Source organism: Furipterus horrens, unplaced genomic scaffold (genome assembly GCF_987537825.1).
Source record: "Furipterus horrens unplaced genomic scaffold, mFurHor1.1.pri manual_scaffold_1, whole genome shotgun sequence".
In the NCBI taxonomy this organism is placed as follows: Eukaryota; Metazoa; Chordata; class Mammalia; order Chiroptera; family Furipteridae; genus Furipterus; species Furipterus horrens.
The window spans coordinates 107,215,728-107,231,896 of record NW_028327171.1 but is presented as its reverse complement, the minus strand read 5'-3'; the positions used below and the strand labels follow the sequence as shown (position 1 = coordinate 107,231,896).

Below are 16,169 nucleotides of genomic sequence, written 5' to 3'. Positions count from 1 at the left end.
GGAAGTCTTTTGAGATCTGAATGGCCAAGAGGACCAGGGACCCATGCAGGGCCCCTGTCTTGAAGGCCGAAGGAACCACAGTGGAAGGTGCAGGAGCCGGCCCTGCTCCCTTTCTACAGTTGAGACTGCGAATCACGTTTTTGGGGGCCTAGAAGCGTGAGCATCGTTGTGTGGCTTCTGTCCTGTGCAGCCTGAGGTGAGGGCAGGACCAGAATCAGTTTACCCCAGTACCCCGGAGCTGTACCTGCCAAAATAAATTTTGGCTTAACAGCACCTTTGTCGGTTCCTGAAATGTGATATGTAAACTTGCTTTGGTGTGTTGCCTTGTGTTTTGTTTTCCCTTAGCTTCTCAGTAAATAGTGCTTTCAAAAGAATTCAGACCTTGCTTCTGACCCGAGGGGCAGCGGTACTTTTCCACGTGCACATCCCAGTGGGCACAGAGGACGCTCGCCAGCTGCTGTGGTGGGGTGTCAGGGAGGCCTTGATGCAGAGAAGGAATGGAAGCCTAGGAAGGGGAGATGAGACCCCTGTGGGCACTGATGGCTACTGGCCAGGGACCCTTTCCTCCCTCACTCTCCAGGGGACTTAGCACAGTGCTGGGATCTCATGGTTAGCTAGTCAGTACTGGCTTTGTTGGAGCTGATCCCTGGGAAATAATAAGCTAAGGCTTCTCTGCAAAAGGGCATCCCTTTGTCCTATGCTGGACTCTATCAAACTTTCAAAAAGTGAAATCCTGCCACCCTCATGGAACCTTCCTCGTGGGCTCCTGCCACCCCCAGCCTACACCAGTCAGGCACAGCATCGCCAGTATAGCTGCTTTCTTCACCTTTGGGACTGTGGACACGCTCAGTGAGATTATTCAGTGAATCCGTGTCTCTAGAGTCGTCCGCACTCTGTAACAGGCCGGCCAAGCTCTGGGCTTTGAGGACATCAGAGCCCGATCAGCTATGCTTGGCTGCTCCCAGTTGTCCCGGGCACTTTTTGCTGGCAGTTCAGTGTTTTGCTGGGGACTGGGGGCTTCACGCTGTGGGGCCGGAAGGGCCAGGGTTGGGGCTCCAATGACCCATGTCCACTCCGGGCCTGAGTGCGGTGTCCTTCCTTGTCTCTCCCTCTGCAGCTGGTCTCCAATGTCCTCATTTTCTCTTGCACCAACATCGTGGGCGTCTGCACCCACTACCCAGCCGAGGTCTCACAGAGACAGGCCTTCCAAGAGACCCGGGAGTGCATCCAGGCACGGCTCCACTCTCAGCGGGAGAACCAGCAACAGGTGAGTGAGGCCCCCCTGCCTCTGCACAGCTGGCAGGGAGCAGACTCAAGACATCCCTCCCCACCAGCTGTGCTTGTTACAGCCGCCCAGCCCAGGGGAATGTTTCTCCTGGATGGAGCTGAGCATTCCTGGCTCGGTGAGACTGCTCTGAGGCTGGAGAGATCTACCCCAGAGCCTGCCCACTGCCTCCTCAGAGGCCCCCTGTGATTTTGCAAACAAGCCTGGCAGCCCAGGTCTGGCAGCAGGGAGGGGCCCTCCACCCCTGCCCAGGGGCTGATGGGTTGGGCTGTGAGAGCGCCAGCTGTCCCCTTGGGATAAAGGGGGAGGAAGGAGGAGAGGAGACCCAAGCTGTCAGCCCCCATGAGGCCCTCACGAGGCATTTCCTCTGTGCTGAGTCCTGGGGTTTGGTTGATTCAGAGAAGGGGAACCAGCCCTGTCTCACCTAAAGCTCACTCCCAGAGGACTCCTAGGCTGGGGGGCAGGCCAGTCTCTAGGGCCACAGACTCAGGGGGTTTCTCCCAGTGACCCCAGGGCAGAGGGAATGCCCCAGCATGCCTCTCTCGGGTACGGGCTATGTCAGGGTTCCCTTGCTGTCTGCCTGGCATCCTGGTGTTTAGGACCACTGTGTCTTCTCCTGTATGTGAACCAGAGAGAGGTCTGGGAACTCCCAGTCAGTATGGAGCTGTATCACTTTCAGACTGGAGGCCCAAGGGGGCTGTGCGACTCCAGAGGAGCGTGGCAGGTCAGCGGCCGGCAGGGCTCCCACAGCACATGTAGTCATGCCTGTACAAGATCGGGTCACTCCTAGCCAAGTCTTCCCTTTCTTCTCCTGTTAGTGTCGCCCCAAACCCTTAACACATACTACTGTCTGCCATGCACTGTCCAGGCCCCATGGCAGGTGTAAACATGGAAGGCTTGCCTTTGAGCGTGGGACAGGGGAGACGCAGGCTTGGGAAACAGAACAACCTTCACCCTTCTGGCTGGCATGGATGCATGCTGTGGCCCTGAGTGCGTGGCAGTTGGACTCTCTGGGTGTGTCCTGGAGAGTTACAGTGACATCCTCAGCCAAGCAAGGGGAGGAAGCTCTGCAGGCCCTCCCGCCAGCCACCACCTGTCTCCGCTTCCCTTCCAGCCTGCGTGGCTTGCCAGGTCCCTCACTCATGCCGTCTAGCCCGGGACCTGGCTTGCTCCATGCACTCCTCTGGCCCTGTCTGGGTGCCTTGTGTTGAATGAAATCCGGGCCTGGCAGGGTCCCTGAGATTTCCCACTGTCTTCTTGACAAGCTTACCCATCTCTGCACCCCACTCACTCCTGAGCCCTTGCAAACCTCAGAATCCCCGCTCTCATCCCAGTTGCAGACTCCAGTATCTCTCACCTGGAGAATGATGCCTGCCCTCTCTTTTCACGCTGGGGACTATCCCTCTCACTCCCCCACCTTGTCCCTTCTCCAGTAGAATTAGCATTTTGCAGTTCACCATAGTTTTTCTTGCCTTGGCTGTGGCCTGGCTAGACATTCCAGCAAATCCATGGGGGGTTAGGGGAGAAAATAGGTTTGCCATGCCACGTTCCAGGCCAGGGTGTCAGGAGGGGAGCTGTGATGTGCTTAGTGGGGAAAGGCACTCCTCACCCAGCCAGAGCCCAGCGGCTCTCGGGCCTCACCCTGCTGTCGCCGGAAAGGGTGACACTCCCAGGTGCTGCATGATGAGGGGACTCAGAATTACTCCCTGGCTACCTTCTGTGCACTCCTCCTGGCCCTCAGCCTCAGACATAGTTCTAGATGTAGGAAGGTCCCTCACAAATCTGTAGTAATTTGTAACATAGTTTCTCCCAGTCATTCAGTATTTTCACAAAATTGCCCTTTAGTTTACGTTTCTATCACCAGTAACTGTTTACTGAGGCTTCAGTAAATGCAAGATGGCCTTCAATGGCCACATTCTCTGATGCCTGGGAGGACGAGGCCGACCCACAGAGAGCACCGTCCCTCACCGGCTTACCTGGGCTTCCCTGGCGTATGGCTGCTGGCTGTGGAGCTGAACAGGACATGGCCCCCGCCACAGGGAGCTGTCTCATTCCCCCCACTAAAGGGAGACACATTCGTAGATCATTGAAATACAGACTGATCAGGGAAGGTGAGCCTGAGCAGGGTTCAAGTAAGGATGGTCATTCTAGCTGAAGGGCAAGAAGAAACTACCAGAAGCTTGAGGCACTGCCCATGGTCCACTCTATCTGGAGCAGGGTGCAGGTTTCAATGCAGGGGGTGCAGGGAGGGGAGCGCAGAAGGGTAGGCAGGAGCCAGAGTGTGGACATCTCGAAGCCTGGCTGGGGCATGGGCTGGTCCTGCAAGCTTCAGGCCAGCCATGAGGTCCGGTGTGTGTTTTAGAAAGATCACCCGCTGGCTCATAGTGGAGCATAGATCAAAGGCAGCCAGCTTGGGGACAGAGAACCGGTGCGAGGCTGCCCTGTCATCCGGGCTGGACCTGAAGGAGGCCCAGACTTGCTGGAGGCTGAGGCTGGGGTGGCAGAGGCGCTCCAGTGGGGGAAGAATGGCGGCTGGGCCTGGGCTGGGGGGAGCGTGTCGGGGGCAGGCCAGGCCCAAGGGGGGCAGGTGCAGTGGAAAATGAGAGTAGCCTCAGTGGGTCCAGAAGAACCCACATTTGATGTGGCTGGTGGAACGCAGGGAAGCTTTGGAGGCTTGGAGAGGGGAGTTACATGGAACAGGCTGTGTACTAGAGAGACTGGGGCCAGATAGGCCGGGCGGAGGGCGGAGGGGTGGCTGTCTGGCTGGACGGTGTGGCCAGAATCCCACCTTCAGGTGAGAACAGCATGAGACGGTGGAGGTGGATGCAGAACAGAAAGAGCTTGTGTCCAAACCAGCAGGACCTGGTCAGTGCTGGACAGAGCCTGTGGCTGAGGGGCACGGGGTGAGTCTCAGAGGGAAAGTCCTGAGAGACAGAGCAAGACCTTGACCTTGGGGATCAGGCAAATGGGGGTGTCATAGGCAAAGGGAGGGAAGTTGAAAAGAAGAGCTTTGGGGAACGAAAACCAGGGGATGTGAGTACAGTTTAAAGTGTGGTGCAAAGGCGACCAGGCATGGGGCAGGCAGCCCTGGATGAGAGAAGTGGGTGAGGCGGCCACAGAGGAACTGGTGGAAGCTTCTCTCCCAGAGGGCAGGAGTGAGCAGGACAGAGGTGCTGATAAGTTTCTCATGAGGCCAGGATGAGGAGGAGGAGCCAGAAAAGACCCAGGAGCTGGAGAAGAGTCTTAGGGCCACATGGGGGTGGCCCAGCATCTGGTGCAGACAAGTGAAGGGCAGAAGAATGAGGAGGGCTGGAGGCTGGAGGGTGAGGCTCAAGATGAGAGAATTCCAAGAGCCAGCCTGGCGTGGGTAGTGGGCTGTGGAGGGCGCACAGGAGGCCGCCGCTCTGGAAGCAGCGGGACCTGTCTGAGCAGGCAGGCCTGGAAGAGACCACAGATCAGGGGCAAGGTCCAGCCCTGCGCGTGCTGACAGGACCCTCCCCATCCACAGTGGCTCTGGTCCCTCTCCCTGCTCCTCATCAACAGGTTTCAGCTTGTTTCTCCAAGTCAGCGTGCCACTGACCCTTACGTGGAGTCGGAGCACCCTTCCTCACGTCATGAAGCCTTCTTTTACCTCCCCGCTTCTCCCCAGCCTAGGTCAGGTACCCCTGCCCAGTGCCCCCTAGTGCCCCATATCCCCCCTGAGGCTGGGAACTTTGTGAAGGATAAAGCTTGCCTCTCTAGTTCCCCGTTATAACTCTTGGCACCCAGCATGTTGCCTGGAACACGGCAGATGCTCAATAAATATTTGATAACTGAATGGGTCTCATCTAATGCTCTCAACAACCCCATCCCTATTTACAGACGAGGAACCTGAGGCTCAGAGAACTTCAGTAACTTGCCCAAGGTCACACAGTCTCAGGTGATGTGCAGGACTCCAATCCAGGTGCTCAGTGCTACAGGGCCACCAAGAGTACTTGTCCCCATGTGCACTGAGAGCCAGGAAGTGTCCCAGGAGAGGGGGCTAGGCAGCCTGGGAGCATGACTCCAGCACCACCCCCACCCCCCACACACACATAGGTGTTAGCTCCACGAGTTTCAGGAGAGTCCAAGGTGTGTTCCTTCAGGTGGGGGCACAGATGTGGAGGAGTCAATCTGGAGAGGAGAGGGGACCACCAAGCACGTGGAAGGAACTGTGATGAAAGCATCTGTTTCCCTCCCCAGGAGAGGCTCCTGCTGTCTGTCCTTCCCCGTCACGTTGCCATGGAGATGAAAGCAGACATCAATGCCAAGCAGGAGGATATGATGTTCCATAAGATTTACATCCAGAAACATGACAACGTGAGGTAGGACTGAGGCTGAGGGGCGAGGGCAGGGGGGGTGACAGAGCCCTGAAGGAGACGATGGATGCCCACACTCCCTTCCCTCAAGGGGGCACTGCTCAGCAGGGTGGCCGGTGGCTTTGAATGTGTGTTGTGTGGGGCACCCCTCTAGGACTGTTAAAGTGAACTATTGTTGGGGGGGAAGGAGGAGGCGAGGCTGCAGGGAGAGGAGTTGGAAGGACAGAGGAGAAGGGAGAAAGCCGTGCCACCAACTGTTGGGGAAGCTGCTAACCTGACAGGGGAGACAGAAAGTACAGACGTGGGACCTGCATGTCCCCAGCATCACCTCAGTCTTCACCGCCACCCAACAGCTGCCATGGCTTCAGAGCCAGTGTGTGCCGGGACCTGTACCAGCACTATCCACCTCGTTGCTAACCCCCCGACACCTCTGCAAGGTGGGGACCCTTATCAGCACCCCTGGCTTAGAGACTGAGCTCAGAATGGCTAAGACCTTTGCCTGAGTCACTCAGTCAGGGGAGGTAAAGCCAGGGGCGCCCAGGTCGGCACCCCAAAGCCCACGCTGCTTTCCCGGCATGTCTGCTGCTTCCCGAGACAGATGCTGCTGACAGCAGAGATGTGCAAGCAGATGTGGATTTAATAGAGTGCTAACTCTGTTTATGCGTTCCACGGGGACATGAGTGAGACAGTGTCCTTCCTGCTGCAGGGCCCGCTAATCCTCCCATAAGCCCAGAAATGGAGCTGCGGTTTGCCTTTGAGAGTTCCTTTTTCCCTGGGCAGGTTTTTCTAGGGCCAGGAGTCCTCTTAGGTTGATGTAGAGAGAGCCCTTTGGAGGCTTGGGCTGAACTGGGATTAAATGGAACAACGTGCAACACACGCACGCGCGCACACACACACACACACACACACAGAGGCGAGGCTGATGGCTGCAGTGGAGGCCAGGGCGCTGTGCTTCCATGTAGAGCAAGCAGAATCGCCTCGTCCCCAAGCGTGCCCTGGACCCTAAGACTGTCAGTTCTACCTGCATGTCCTCTGTCCAGTCTTCAACATAGACTCTAAGCTTTCAGGAGAAAATGTACCTGCACAGCACTTTCGTCCCCAGTTCAGGGGGTATTCCAGCCCCCCTGAACCCACCCGCACTCGACATGCAGGCAGCAGCAGGAGGAAGGCTGCTCCTGGCCGGGTCTCCATGCCCAGGAGGTGTCCCCAGGGGCTGCAGGCTCAGCTGGCCCAGCTCAGAGAGAGAAGGGGGGTCCGGACCTTATAGGGAGCTCTGACCACTGGCTTCCTCTTACCCTCCCACCTGCCTCTCTCCTCCCATGGTGGAGTAATTGCTAATGGTAGTTACTACTTGTAGAGAGATTTCTGTAACCTACACACTATTCTAAGTACTTTCATATATTCACTAGTCCCCACAATAAATATAAGCAGCCAGTACTATTATTATCTCTATTTTACAGGTAAGGGAACTGAGGCACAGAGATTAACTTAAGATCCATAGCTGGACAAGTGGAAGAATTACCCCCATAAAGCTTTTGGATACCAGACGTTTTACATAGCCTGACTACTGGACAGATGCATTTGCACACCCAGGAGAAAGGGATGCGCATGAGACTGTGTGAGAAAGAGTCCTGGGGAGCCCCCAGGCCTGAAAGAGACTCCGAGGAGAGAGGTTGGGCTTCCCACATGTGTGTGTGCACGTGTGCATGTGTGTGTGCATGTGTGTGCATGTGTGTGTGTGACTAAGGACCCACCAGCAGCCTTCCATGTCTGATGGCAGCCTCTAAAATCTGGAGGGCCTACCTTATAACATGTAAGAAACAGCCTTCCCCTTCAGATCAAGCCCCACGGCTCACACGGGAAGGAGTGACCTGCCAAGCAGTCCCAACACATTTGAAGCCCTGAGCTCCCTGCTTCTGGAATTTTCTCTTTGTCCTTTCTTCTCCACCTCTGTGGCCCTGGCATTGTTCCAGGAAGAGCATGGACAAAAGGTGTCTTCCTTAATGGCTCTTAACACAGCAGAGCTTTCAACAGATTTCATTATAAGGCACAGATTCTCAGCCTGGCTTGGTTGACACGTCTGGGACATCTGGCCGCTCTGCCCCTCGGCCCAGCCCCTTGCCCTCTCACCACACGGTGGGTGTTGCCTTAGCCTCTCCCGCAGTGGCTGGCTCCTGGGCCCTCCAGCAAGGGCATTTGGGCGGAGGCCTGACTCAGGCCTCTCCCGCCACCACAAGGAGGGGCCCACCCCAGGGGGGACACCACCCTCACCCAGAGACGCTGTGACTTTGAGTCCATGAAAGAACAGCAGCCCGAGCCTCCGCATGGCAAGAAGCAGACCCCAGCCACAGTGGGGTTTCCTGTCCTCGGATGTGCTCAGGATCAATGGCGGCAACCAAGGAAGAAATGAAAGGAGAGAAAAACCTAGATGCCATCATTTTCCTGGGGACAGACATAATCCTGACCCTGAACGGGCCAGGCTAGAGGTGGCTGGTGCACATCAGAGGCCAGCCGTGAGCAGTCATGCAGCTGTCCCGCTGGGCCCCTCCCCGCGCCCGTCAGCAGCACAGTGCAGTAGCTCTGGATGGACCCGCGTGCTGGCTCCAGTCTGGCTTGAGGGGTGGGGGGTGGGGTTGAGTAGTAGGTGGAGGGGTGACATCACAGTGCAGAAACACACTTCGGAGCTGGGTTCGGGGTGTAGTAATTGGGCCAGGGGCCCAGAGTTGGGCAACCCTGCGTGTCATCCCCGCGTTTCCTGGCTACGTGACCAGGGCAAGATGTAGGCATTGAGCCACTCTGAACCTCAGTTTCCTCATCTGCACAACAGGACAGGAAGGCTGCTTACCTGACAGGGCTGTGAAGAGTCAATGAAATAGTGTGAGGACAGCACTCGGCGCGACCTCTGGTACAGAGCAGTGCTCAGCCATTGGGAGCAGTGCTCAGCCATTTGGAGCAGCTTTTCCTGTTGGTGTTGCTGTTGTTGTTATGATTATTAGCATACTCCTATCAACAGAGAAAGCCTGGGGACTCTCCAGCTGGAGAGTGGAGGGTGATGAGTCATATTTGTGCGATCTCTGCAGAACAGTAATATTTAGAGAGGGTGATGACACGCTGTTCTCTAGCCCCACAGAGAGCAAGGCCACAAAAAGGGTAAATTGGCTCCACGGTGTGAGAGACGGGGTTTGGGTCCATGAGAGGGAAGAAATGAATGGCGGGGAAGAGTTTGGGCAGGGAGGGGTGACAGCCAGGCATCACCACACTTGGTGGCCTCCTCTTGCTGCCCTGGGAAGCAGGGCTGTGGGGCAGACAGTTCCCGGAACTGCCGGGAGCTTGTCACACGCTTTGGTGCTGATCCACCCCGCGCTGTGTCGTGAGGCAGGCCAGAGGCCCAGGAGCACCGGGAACCCCATGCTGCCTCTCCTGTCTGATGTGCGGTGACGGATGGCGATGTTTAAGCCCCTCTGACTGGACAGATCAGCTGGGACTGAAGCCCATTGCTGGGATGTTAGACCTGAGGCTGAGAACTGAGCCTCTTGCTTATACCTGCCTTTCTCCCAGCTACCCACCCTTCCTGTAGCCGGCAGTGCCGGGGTCAGAGGTGGGCTGTGCTGTCCCCATTCCTGGGGCAAGCGCCTCCAGCGCATGCCAGCAGAGGTTGCTCTGGGTGGGGGGCTCCCAGTGTCTGCCTGGGAGGAGGGACACTGGGGTTGGGGGAAGGGGCCGGCCAGAGAAGCACCACACCAGGAAGAGGCACGTCCCCATGGGCCACAGTGAAGGTACAGATGCAGCCAGAACCCGGGAACACCAGGGCTCTGTGTTGAGGAGACTGGGTCTCACCCTACTCTGCCACTTAGTAGCTCCGGGAACTTGGGCAAGTCACCTGATTTGAGCTTCGATCCCTCACCTGTAACATGGGAGTAGTGATGTCCACGTGCCCCTCTGCTCAGCAGATATTTTGCCTCTGCCCGCCTTGGTGGGCACCTCTAGCTCACAGACATTTAGCTCAAGGTAGCAGGTGAAGGGGGACACTGCCCCTGCCACTGGGAAGCTCACCTTCTGTCCGGGAGACATGTGCCTAACAACGGATTAATTAGCCGACTGGAAACGTATCACGTGAGGATGGGCTAAGGCTGCAATCTCCGAGGGGACAGGTGTTACACAATTCGCTGCTCAGTTATTCTGCCATTGCTGAAAATAAGGTCACAAAGAGGCAGAGCTTATGAGCTGGGGCCCTGGGTCTCCTTGCAAGGGCTCTGGGAGGGAGATGAGGTGGAGTACACACAGCCCCTGACAGGGCCTCTGTCCCGGATGTGGCTGCAGACTGTTTGCACTGTGGAGGTAGAGCAGGCTCTCAGGCAGGCATCAGGGTCAGCTGACCCAACACCCCAAAGGTTTCAGGGGCCAGGAAGGCCTGAGAGGGTGTGGAAGCATTCTTCCCTTCCACAAGGGTCTCTACTGAATGGAGGTAGCCCTGCAGCTGATTGACCTGTCCCCATGCTGGACTGCTTAAGAGGTTAAAGGTTGTGGGTGGTGGGGAGGGTGCTGGCCCCCTGCTGAACAAACTTATTCCTTACCGGCCTCCGTCTGTGTGGACCATGGGGATGGAGTGTGGGCATCTGGGCTCACTGGCTTGAATCAGAGGCTCATTCTCAGGGACTCGGGAGCCCTGTGGGGTTGGAGCAGTTGGCCCGGGTGTGAAAATGAGGTAACACCCATCATTATACCACAAGGATGTAGCAAGATCCAGGGAGCGCTGCCCCGCCCTCACTCCTTCCCCCGCCTCCCCCTCTCTCCTCATCCTCTCCCAGACCTCCCCCTAGTAAGGTTATTACCTCTCTTCCATCTCCCTCAAGGATTTGGCTGCAGCCCCAGGTCACTCCGCTGTCTGTCTGGCTCGGCTACCTCGTGGTTCTGAATAATAATGACCTCGCGACAGTGTCTGCGATGCTCAGATCCCCATGAGTGGATTGTGCACCTGGTGGGCAGAGAGGGACTGTGTTTCCCTCCAGCCACGTCCCTGGCCAACCAACCATGTGAGGAGTGGTCCACAAGCACCTGGCATTCCTGCCTCCAACCGATATTAAGAAAAGTATTCTCAACTCTATACTCATAGCAGTTACAGATACCAGTGGACTTTATGTCATTATCTCCTCCATTGCACAGACATTTATTGAGCTGCTACATGTGCCCAGCAGGACTGGGAGTAGATTGAAAGGTGCTGTGCTTGCCTTTAGGGAAAGCCCAGCCCTCACCCCTGAGGGGGTACCGAGCTGGGCACTGTGGGAGCGATAGCTGGACCGCCCAGCTGGCCTCGCTGGGGGAGCCGCTGGGGTTGGGTCTTTTCTAATTAATTACAACTAATAAAGTGTTTTACTTGTGGCAAACTATACATAACAGACAGTTTACAATTTTAACCACGTTAAGTGGCATTAAGTACCTTTGAGTTGTTGTGTGACTGTCACCACCATCCACCTGGCCACCACCGTCTCACTCTGTGACGTGACTGCTGTAGTTACCTCACACAAGTGCAATCACACAGCGTCTGCCCTTTCGTGTCTGACTTCTTTCACTGTTAACGTGACGTTAACTTTAAAGTCCATCCATGTTGTATGTAGCATGTGTCAGATATTCCCTTAAGGTTGAATGATATTTCCCTCTGTGTAGATACCGCATTCTGTTTAGCCATGCATTGGCTGATGGACACCTGGGTGGCTTCTACCCTCTGACTGTTATGAATGATGCTCTGTGAACACGGGTATACAACTATCTCTTCAGGTCCCTGTTTTCAATTCTTTTAGGAATATACATAGAACTGAAATCATTATTTCAATGGTAATTTTTAAAAAATTTTAAGAAGCCCCATACTGTTTTCTTTTCCATAGTGATTCTCCATTTCACCTTTCCACCAACAGTGCACAAGTTTCCAATTTCTTCATGTCCTTGCCTGGGGTTGGGTCTTGACAACAAACCTGTGTTCGTCCTGTGATGTACAGTGGGGATCACAGGGAATGGAACCAGCAGCCAGCACGGACTTACTATTTTAGCTTGCTGGACTCAAAATAGGGGCCCTTGGGGAGACAGGAAGAGAGAAAAAGTCAGGGAGGGCCAAGAGGCACTGACCCACTGAACGTGTCAGGCTTTGTCTTTGAAATGACTGGAATCAGTTGTGATTCGTGATTCTGACTCTAATAAGAATTCAGACATAAGAAGGCTTAGTCTGAGCTGTGTAAATCAAAGAAAACATCGTGAACGTGGACAAGTTACAATCAGGCATTAAAAGGAGAATGTGATTTGTTGTCAACCTTTTAAAAATAAACATTTTGATTATATTATACAAAGGATGTATGTTCTTTGTAGAAAAATTGGAAAATAAGAGCTGTATAAAGAAAAAAATTAAAAGCACCTCTTCTCACCCCCACAAGGTCACTGATAACTGCTCAGTCTTGGTGCATCCCCTTCTCCCTCACTGTGTTTCTCCTTCGAGAAGCATGTCCTCAGCTCTTGCAAGACCACCTAATAGACAGTCTGTAGAGTGGTACATTATCTGGGTGGCAGGAGCAGGATTTGGCAATCAGAAACAAGATGGAGGGATCAGGGGTGGAAGGTGGTCTCCAGGAGGCACAGAAGCTGTCGACATTGATTTCAGGACATACATTAGCCCCTGGACTGGGTCCTGACGGTCAAACCACTTTTCTGCAGGAGGTGTCCCACCTGTGAGAGTGGAGAGGGCTTGGCCGTCTCAGGGAGGATCCTCCCTGTTGGAGGGCCCTGTGCTGACATCAGTTCAGTGTTCAGCACCTTCTCCTTGGCCGGTCCCCTTTGTCTCTCCCAGCTCTGCCCTCAGATGTGTCTCTGGTTGCTCCTAGCCCAGTCATTTTTCCACCACCCCTTGGAAATGCTCAGTCGTGTGGTGGCCATTCACAGCCAGGTGTTGATAAGACCACACCTGATTGTGCTGTTCACCAAGTGCATGCGAGTGACCCATGCCTCCTCCTTTATCTTACAAGGGGCAAGACAGGACCCAAAAGGCTATGGCTTGGAGCAGATGGAGGGCACACTGTAGTGAGCAGTCCTCTTGGTCAAGAAGAGACCCTTGGCCTGTGGCTGGGCCTCCCCAGGCCACATGCAGGGGTCCTGCAGGCACTTCCTGCCCTGCTTCCCCAAGACCTTCAGCTCCTGCTGGGCCCAGCATCCTGGGAGTTGGGCTGAGACCTGGCCATCCCCCTTTCCTTCCCCCGCATGGCCTCTGTTTCCCCAGGCCCCGGCCCCTCCAAAGCCCACCTTAACAGACAGTCTGCCTCTTGACATTTCTTGAGTTCCCTCTCCAAGAAGCGATGAGGAACGCAGGGGGTCAGAGGAGCAGGTCTTTGGCCATGTTGGCTGCCTGACCACTGGGCGAACTCATCCCTGGTTGTTCAGAGATGCTGCAGGATGTAGCTTTCACAAGGGAACAGGGTCAGATCCCTGACAACTTCATCAAGTCACAGGGCCTGTTGGCAGCAAGAGAGAGCAAGAATGGAGAAATACGCTTATAGCCAAAAATGCGTGCAGCTAGGCTGAGCCGAACCTGTGACAGATAGCTGAGGGACAGATAGCTAGTGTGGTAATCGGGACAGAGTGCCTGCCGCTCTTGCCTCTGGAGTGGGATGCAGCAGCTACGCGTGATGAATGGCAGGCAATTAGGGAGATGCGCACAGCCGGAGTTGACCTGCCGGCCTCTGTGCACCCACCATGAGTACCTGGTCACATGGTCAACACGAGCTCTCAAGTGGGAGCTAATCGATGAATTAGCACCTTTCGGCATATTTGGGCCAGGCTGGTTGTACAATGGCCTTCAGAATCACCAAGGAGCAGACCAGGAAATGCTGGCCAGCAGAACAGTCAGTCTGCCTTTGGGTAAACCTTGTAAAACAGGAGCCTCCAGAAGGGACAGTCACCAAGCAGAATCCTCTCCAGGACAACAGAGAAGTGTGAGCCTCCCTCTGACAGGAGGTGGGGACGTGAGGAGGTGGCAGTGTTTCTACAAGTGTGTAGGGGAGGCTGCAGAGATCAGAGCTGGGAGCTCCTGGGCCCTGTCCAAGCTTCCATGCAAGTGAGAATCCCTGATGAGCCCCTCCTCCCTGACTGGCTCTGTCCTAGCACCTGAAGGAAGGGAGCCATAGCAACCTGCCTCTCCCTGGCTCCTCAGCAGCTGTGGAAGGTCCTGGCAGGGGGCCATGGAAGAGAAACACCAGCAGCCTGGAGGATGGGTGAGGCTTTCTAAGCTACCTGGAGGCCCTCACACACCGATGTTTCCAATATCTTCTGGCACAGAACCAAGAAACTGCCCATGGCCTCTATCACCATCGCGCCATTTGTTGCATGAACGTTGCTGGAGCTTCTACTGGGTGCCGGGGCCCAGGCTCTGCAGGCTCATGTCCCACATGAGATGCTTGGGGCTCTGTGAGGCCCAGTGGGGAAGAAACAAGAGCTACTGGAGTTACTGGATCTGCTTCTTAGTTGCTTTGAAACTATGAACATTCTCTTCCATTCAGCCAAAATGCATTACGCACTGTTGCGGGTTGGATGTTGTCCCTCTAAAAAATATGTTGAGATTCTAACCCCAGGCATCTGTGAATGTGACCTTATTTGGAAATAGGGTCTTTGCAGTTGGATTCAAGTTAAGAGGGGGTCATGCTGGAGGAGGGTGGGCCCCTCATCCAATCCGACTGGTGTCTTGATACGAAAAGGAAAATGCGCGGTGAAGACAGAGACACACAGGAAGAATGCCGTGTGAGCACAGAGGCCAAGATCAGAGTGAAGCAGCTGCAAGCCAGGGAGAGCCAGCCCCCACTAGGAAGAGGCAAGGAAGGGCTCTACCCAGAATCTAAGGGGCATGGCCCTGTGGGCACCTTGGTTTCAGGTTTCTAGCACCAGAACTGTGAGAGAGTACATTGCTGTTATTTTAAGCCACCCAGTTTGTGGTAGGTAGTTTGTTACAGGAGGCCTAGGAATCTAATACACAGCCCTTACTATGTTTGGGTATTGTGCCAGGTGTATATGTGGTGGGGAGCGGTGGGTGGGGACAGGCAGAGCAGAAGGCAAGTAGACAAGACCTGTCTGCACTTATTCAGTCATTCAGCTGCAGATGTTATTGAGCATTTAGTCTGTGTGCCAGGTGTTGTGCTGGGATATAGCAGTTAATGGAATCCACCAAACTCCATTCCTTAAGTTACACTCCAGTAGGGAGAGACAGACAGGAGCATACTGATAAATAACAACCACAATAATATAAACAGTATATTAAATGGCGACAAGTGCGAGGGGGGCAAGTACGGCAGGGAGGGGAGCGAGACGTATGGGAGGGGCTGTGGATTTAAACAGTGGTGGAAGCCTCCTTGAGAAGGTGGCAGGCAGGTGAGCTAGTGCAGAGGTTCTCAACCCTGGCTGCACATTAGAATCACCGGGGAAGCTTGAAATAAAACAGAACAAGAACAATCAATAGCAGAACCCCACCCCGGGCCAAGTAAATTCGAATCTCTGCAGGTGGGGCTCTAAGCCACTCCTTATAAAAGCTCCCAGATGGTTCTAACAGGCACCAGGTCTAAGGACCACTGGCCTAGCAGGGAGAGAGCTGCTGGGGAGAAAAGTGCTCCCTATGGCCCAGCGAGGTCACCTGTGGAGAAGGAGACTGGTCCAGGCCTATCCCTGTCCGTACATGGCAGACAGACACCTACCTGTCCTGCCTGAGTGGCAGGGTGAACTCGGACAGGTGCCCCTGGCTCACACACATTTACCTCATGCTTCCTGGAGGGACCCGTTATTCTCCTTCTTTCTTCTTAACCTGCCTCTGCCAAGTCTGGCGACTTTTTTCCTTCCTACTGTGGGATCTCACCAGCTTTGGACCCAGATTGGACCAACTGCTGGGCCTTGCGTCACTGGCTTTGTATTTGAAATAGTGAGGCCAGCTGACTGTGCTCCTTGACTCTGGAGCAGCCAATTTCGGCCTCAACTTGCCTTGGCTTTGATTTACTGAGAGTTAAAGAAGATTTCCAGAACAACTATGTAATGGCGCTTTTCGTAGGCTAGGAGAGACTTTTCTTTCCTCCTGGAGGGAGTGGGGCACCTGCCAGGATGGGGGTCTACACTTAGTTAGTTAGTTAGGGAGCCCAGATCAGCACTGGGAGCCTGGAAGCCTCTCCTCACTCGCTCCTTTCTCGCCCAGTGTTGGAGGCTCCAAGACACCCCCCCGGGGGACGCTGAGCCTGTCTGCCTGTCAGACACCAGGCATCAAAGCTTGGTGGTGACTCATGACTTCCTTTCATAGCCTGGCTGCCCACTCCAGGAGCAGCTCCTCTGATGTCCAGAGTCCTGTGGCCTGAAGGGACAGTGTCTCTCTTCTCCACTCCTCCCGCTCCCCATTTTTTCTCTTTCCCTTCATTTGTCTTGTCTCTCATCATGTCCGCTGCCACCCCCCACCCCCTACTTCCACACTCTCTTTGGCTTTCCTTCTGCAGTTGTCTTTGCTGATCCAGGCTAGGACAGAGTGGGTAGAGGAGCCATGATGC

At 54.9% G+C, this 16,169-nt stretch overlaps 1 protein-coding gene across 2 annotated transcripts in view; it reads left to right on the top strand.

Annotated features, from left to right (window-relative positions):
* ADCY5 (adenylate cyclase 5) overlaps positions 1-16,169 on the top strand; it is a 153,761-nt gene that overhangs the window by 85,846 nt on the left and 51,746 nt on the right. For both annotated transcript variants that reach the window (XM_090277519.1, XM_090277529.1), the window contains exons 2-3: positions 1,118-1,267; positions 5,507-5,628. In XM_090277519.1, coding sequence (XP_090133645.1) covers positions 1,118-1,267; positions 5,507-5,628 — 272 coding nt within the window. The remainder of the gene's footprint in view (positions 1-1,117; positions 1,268-5,506; positions 5,629-16,169) is intronic.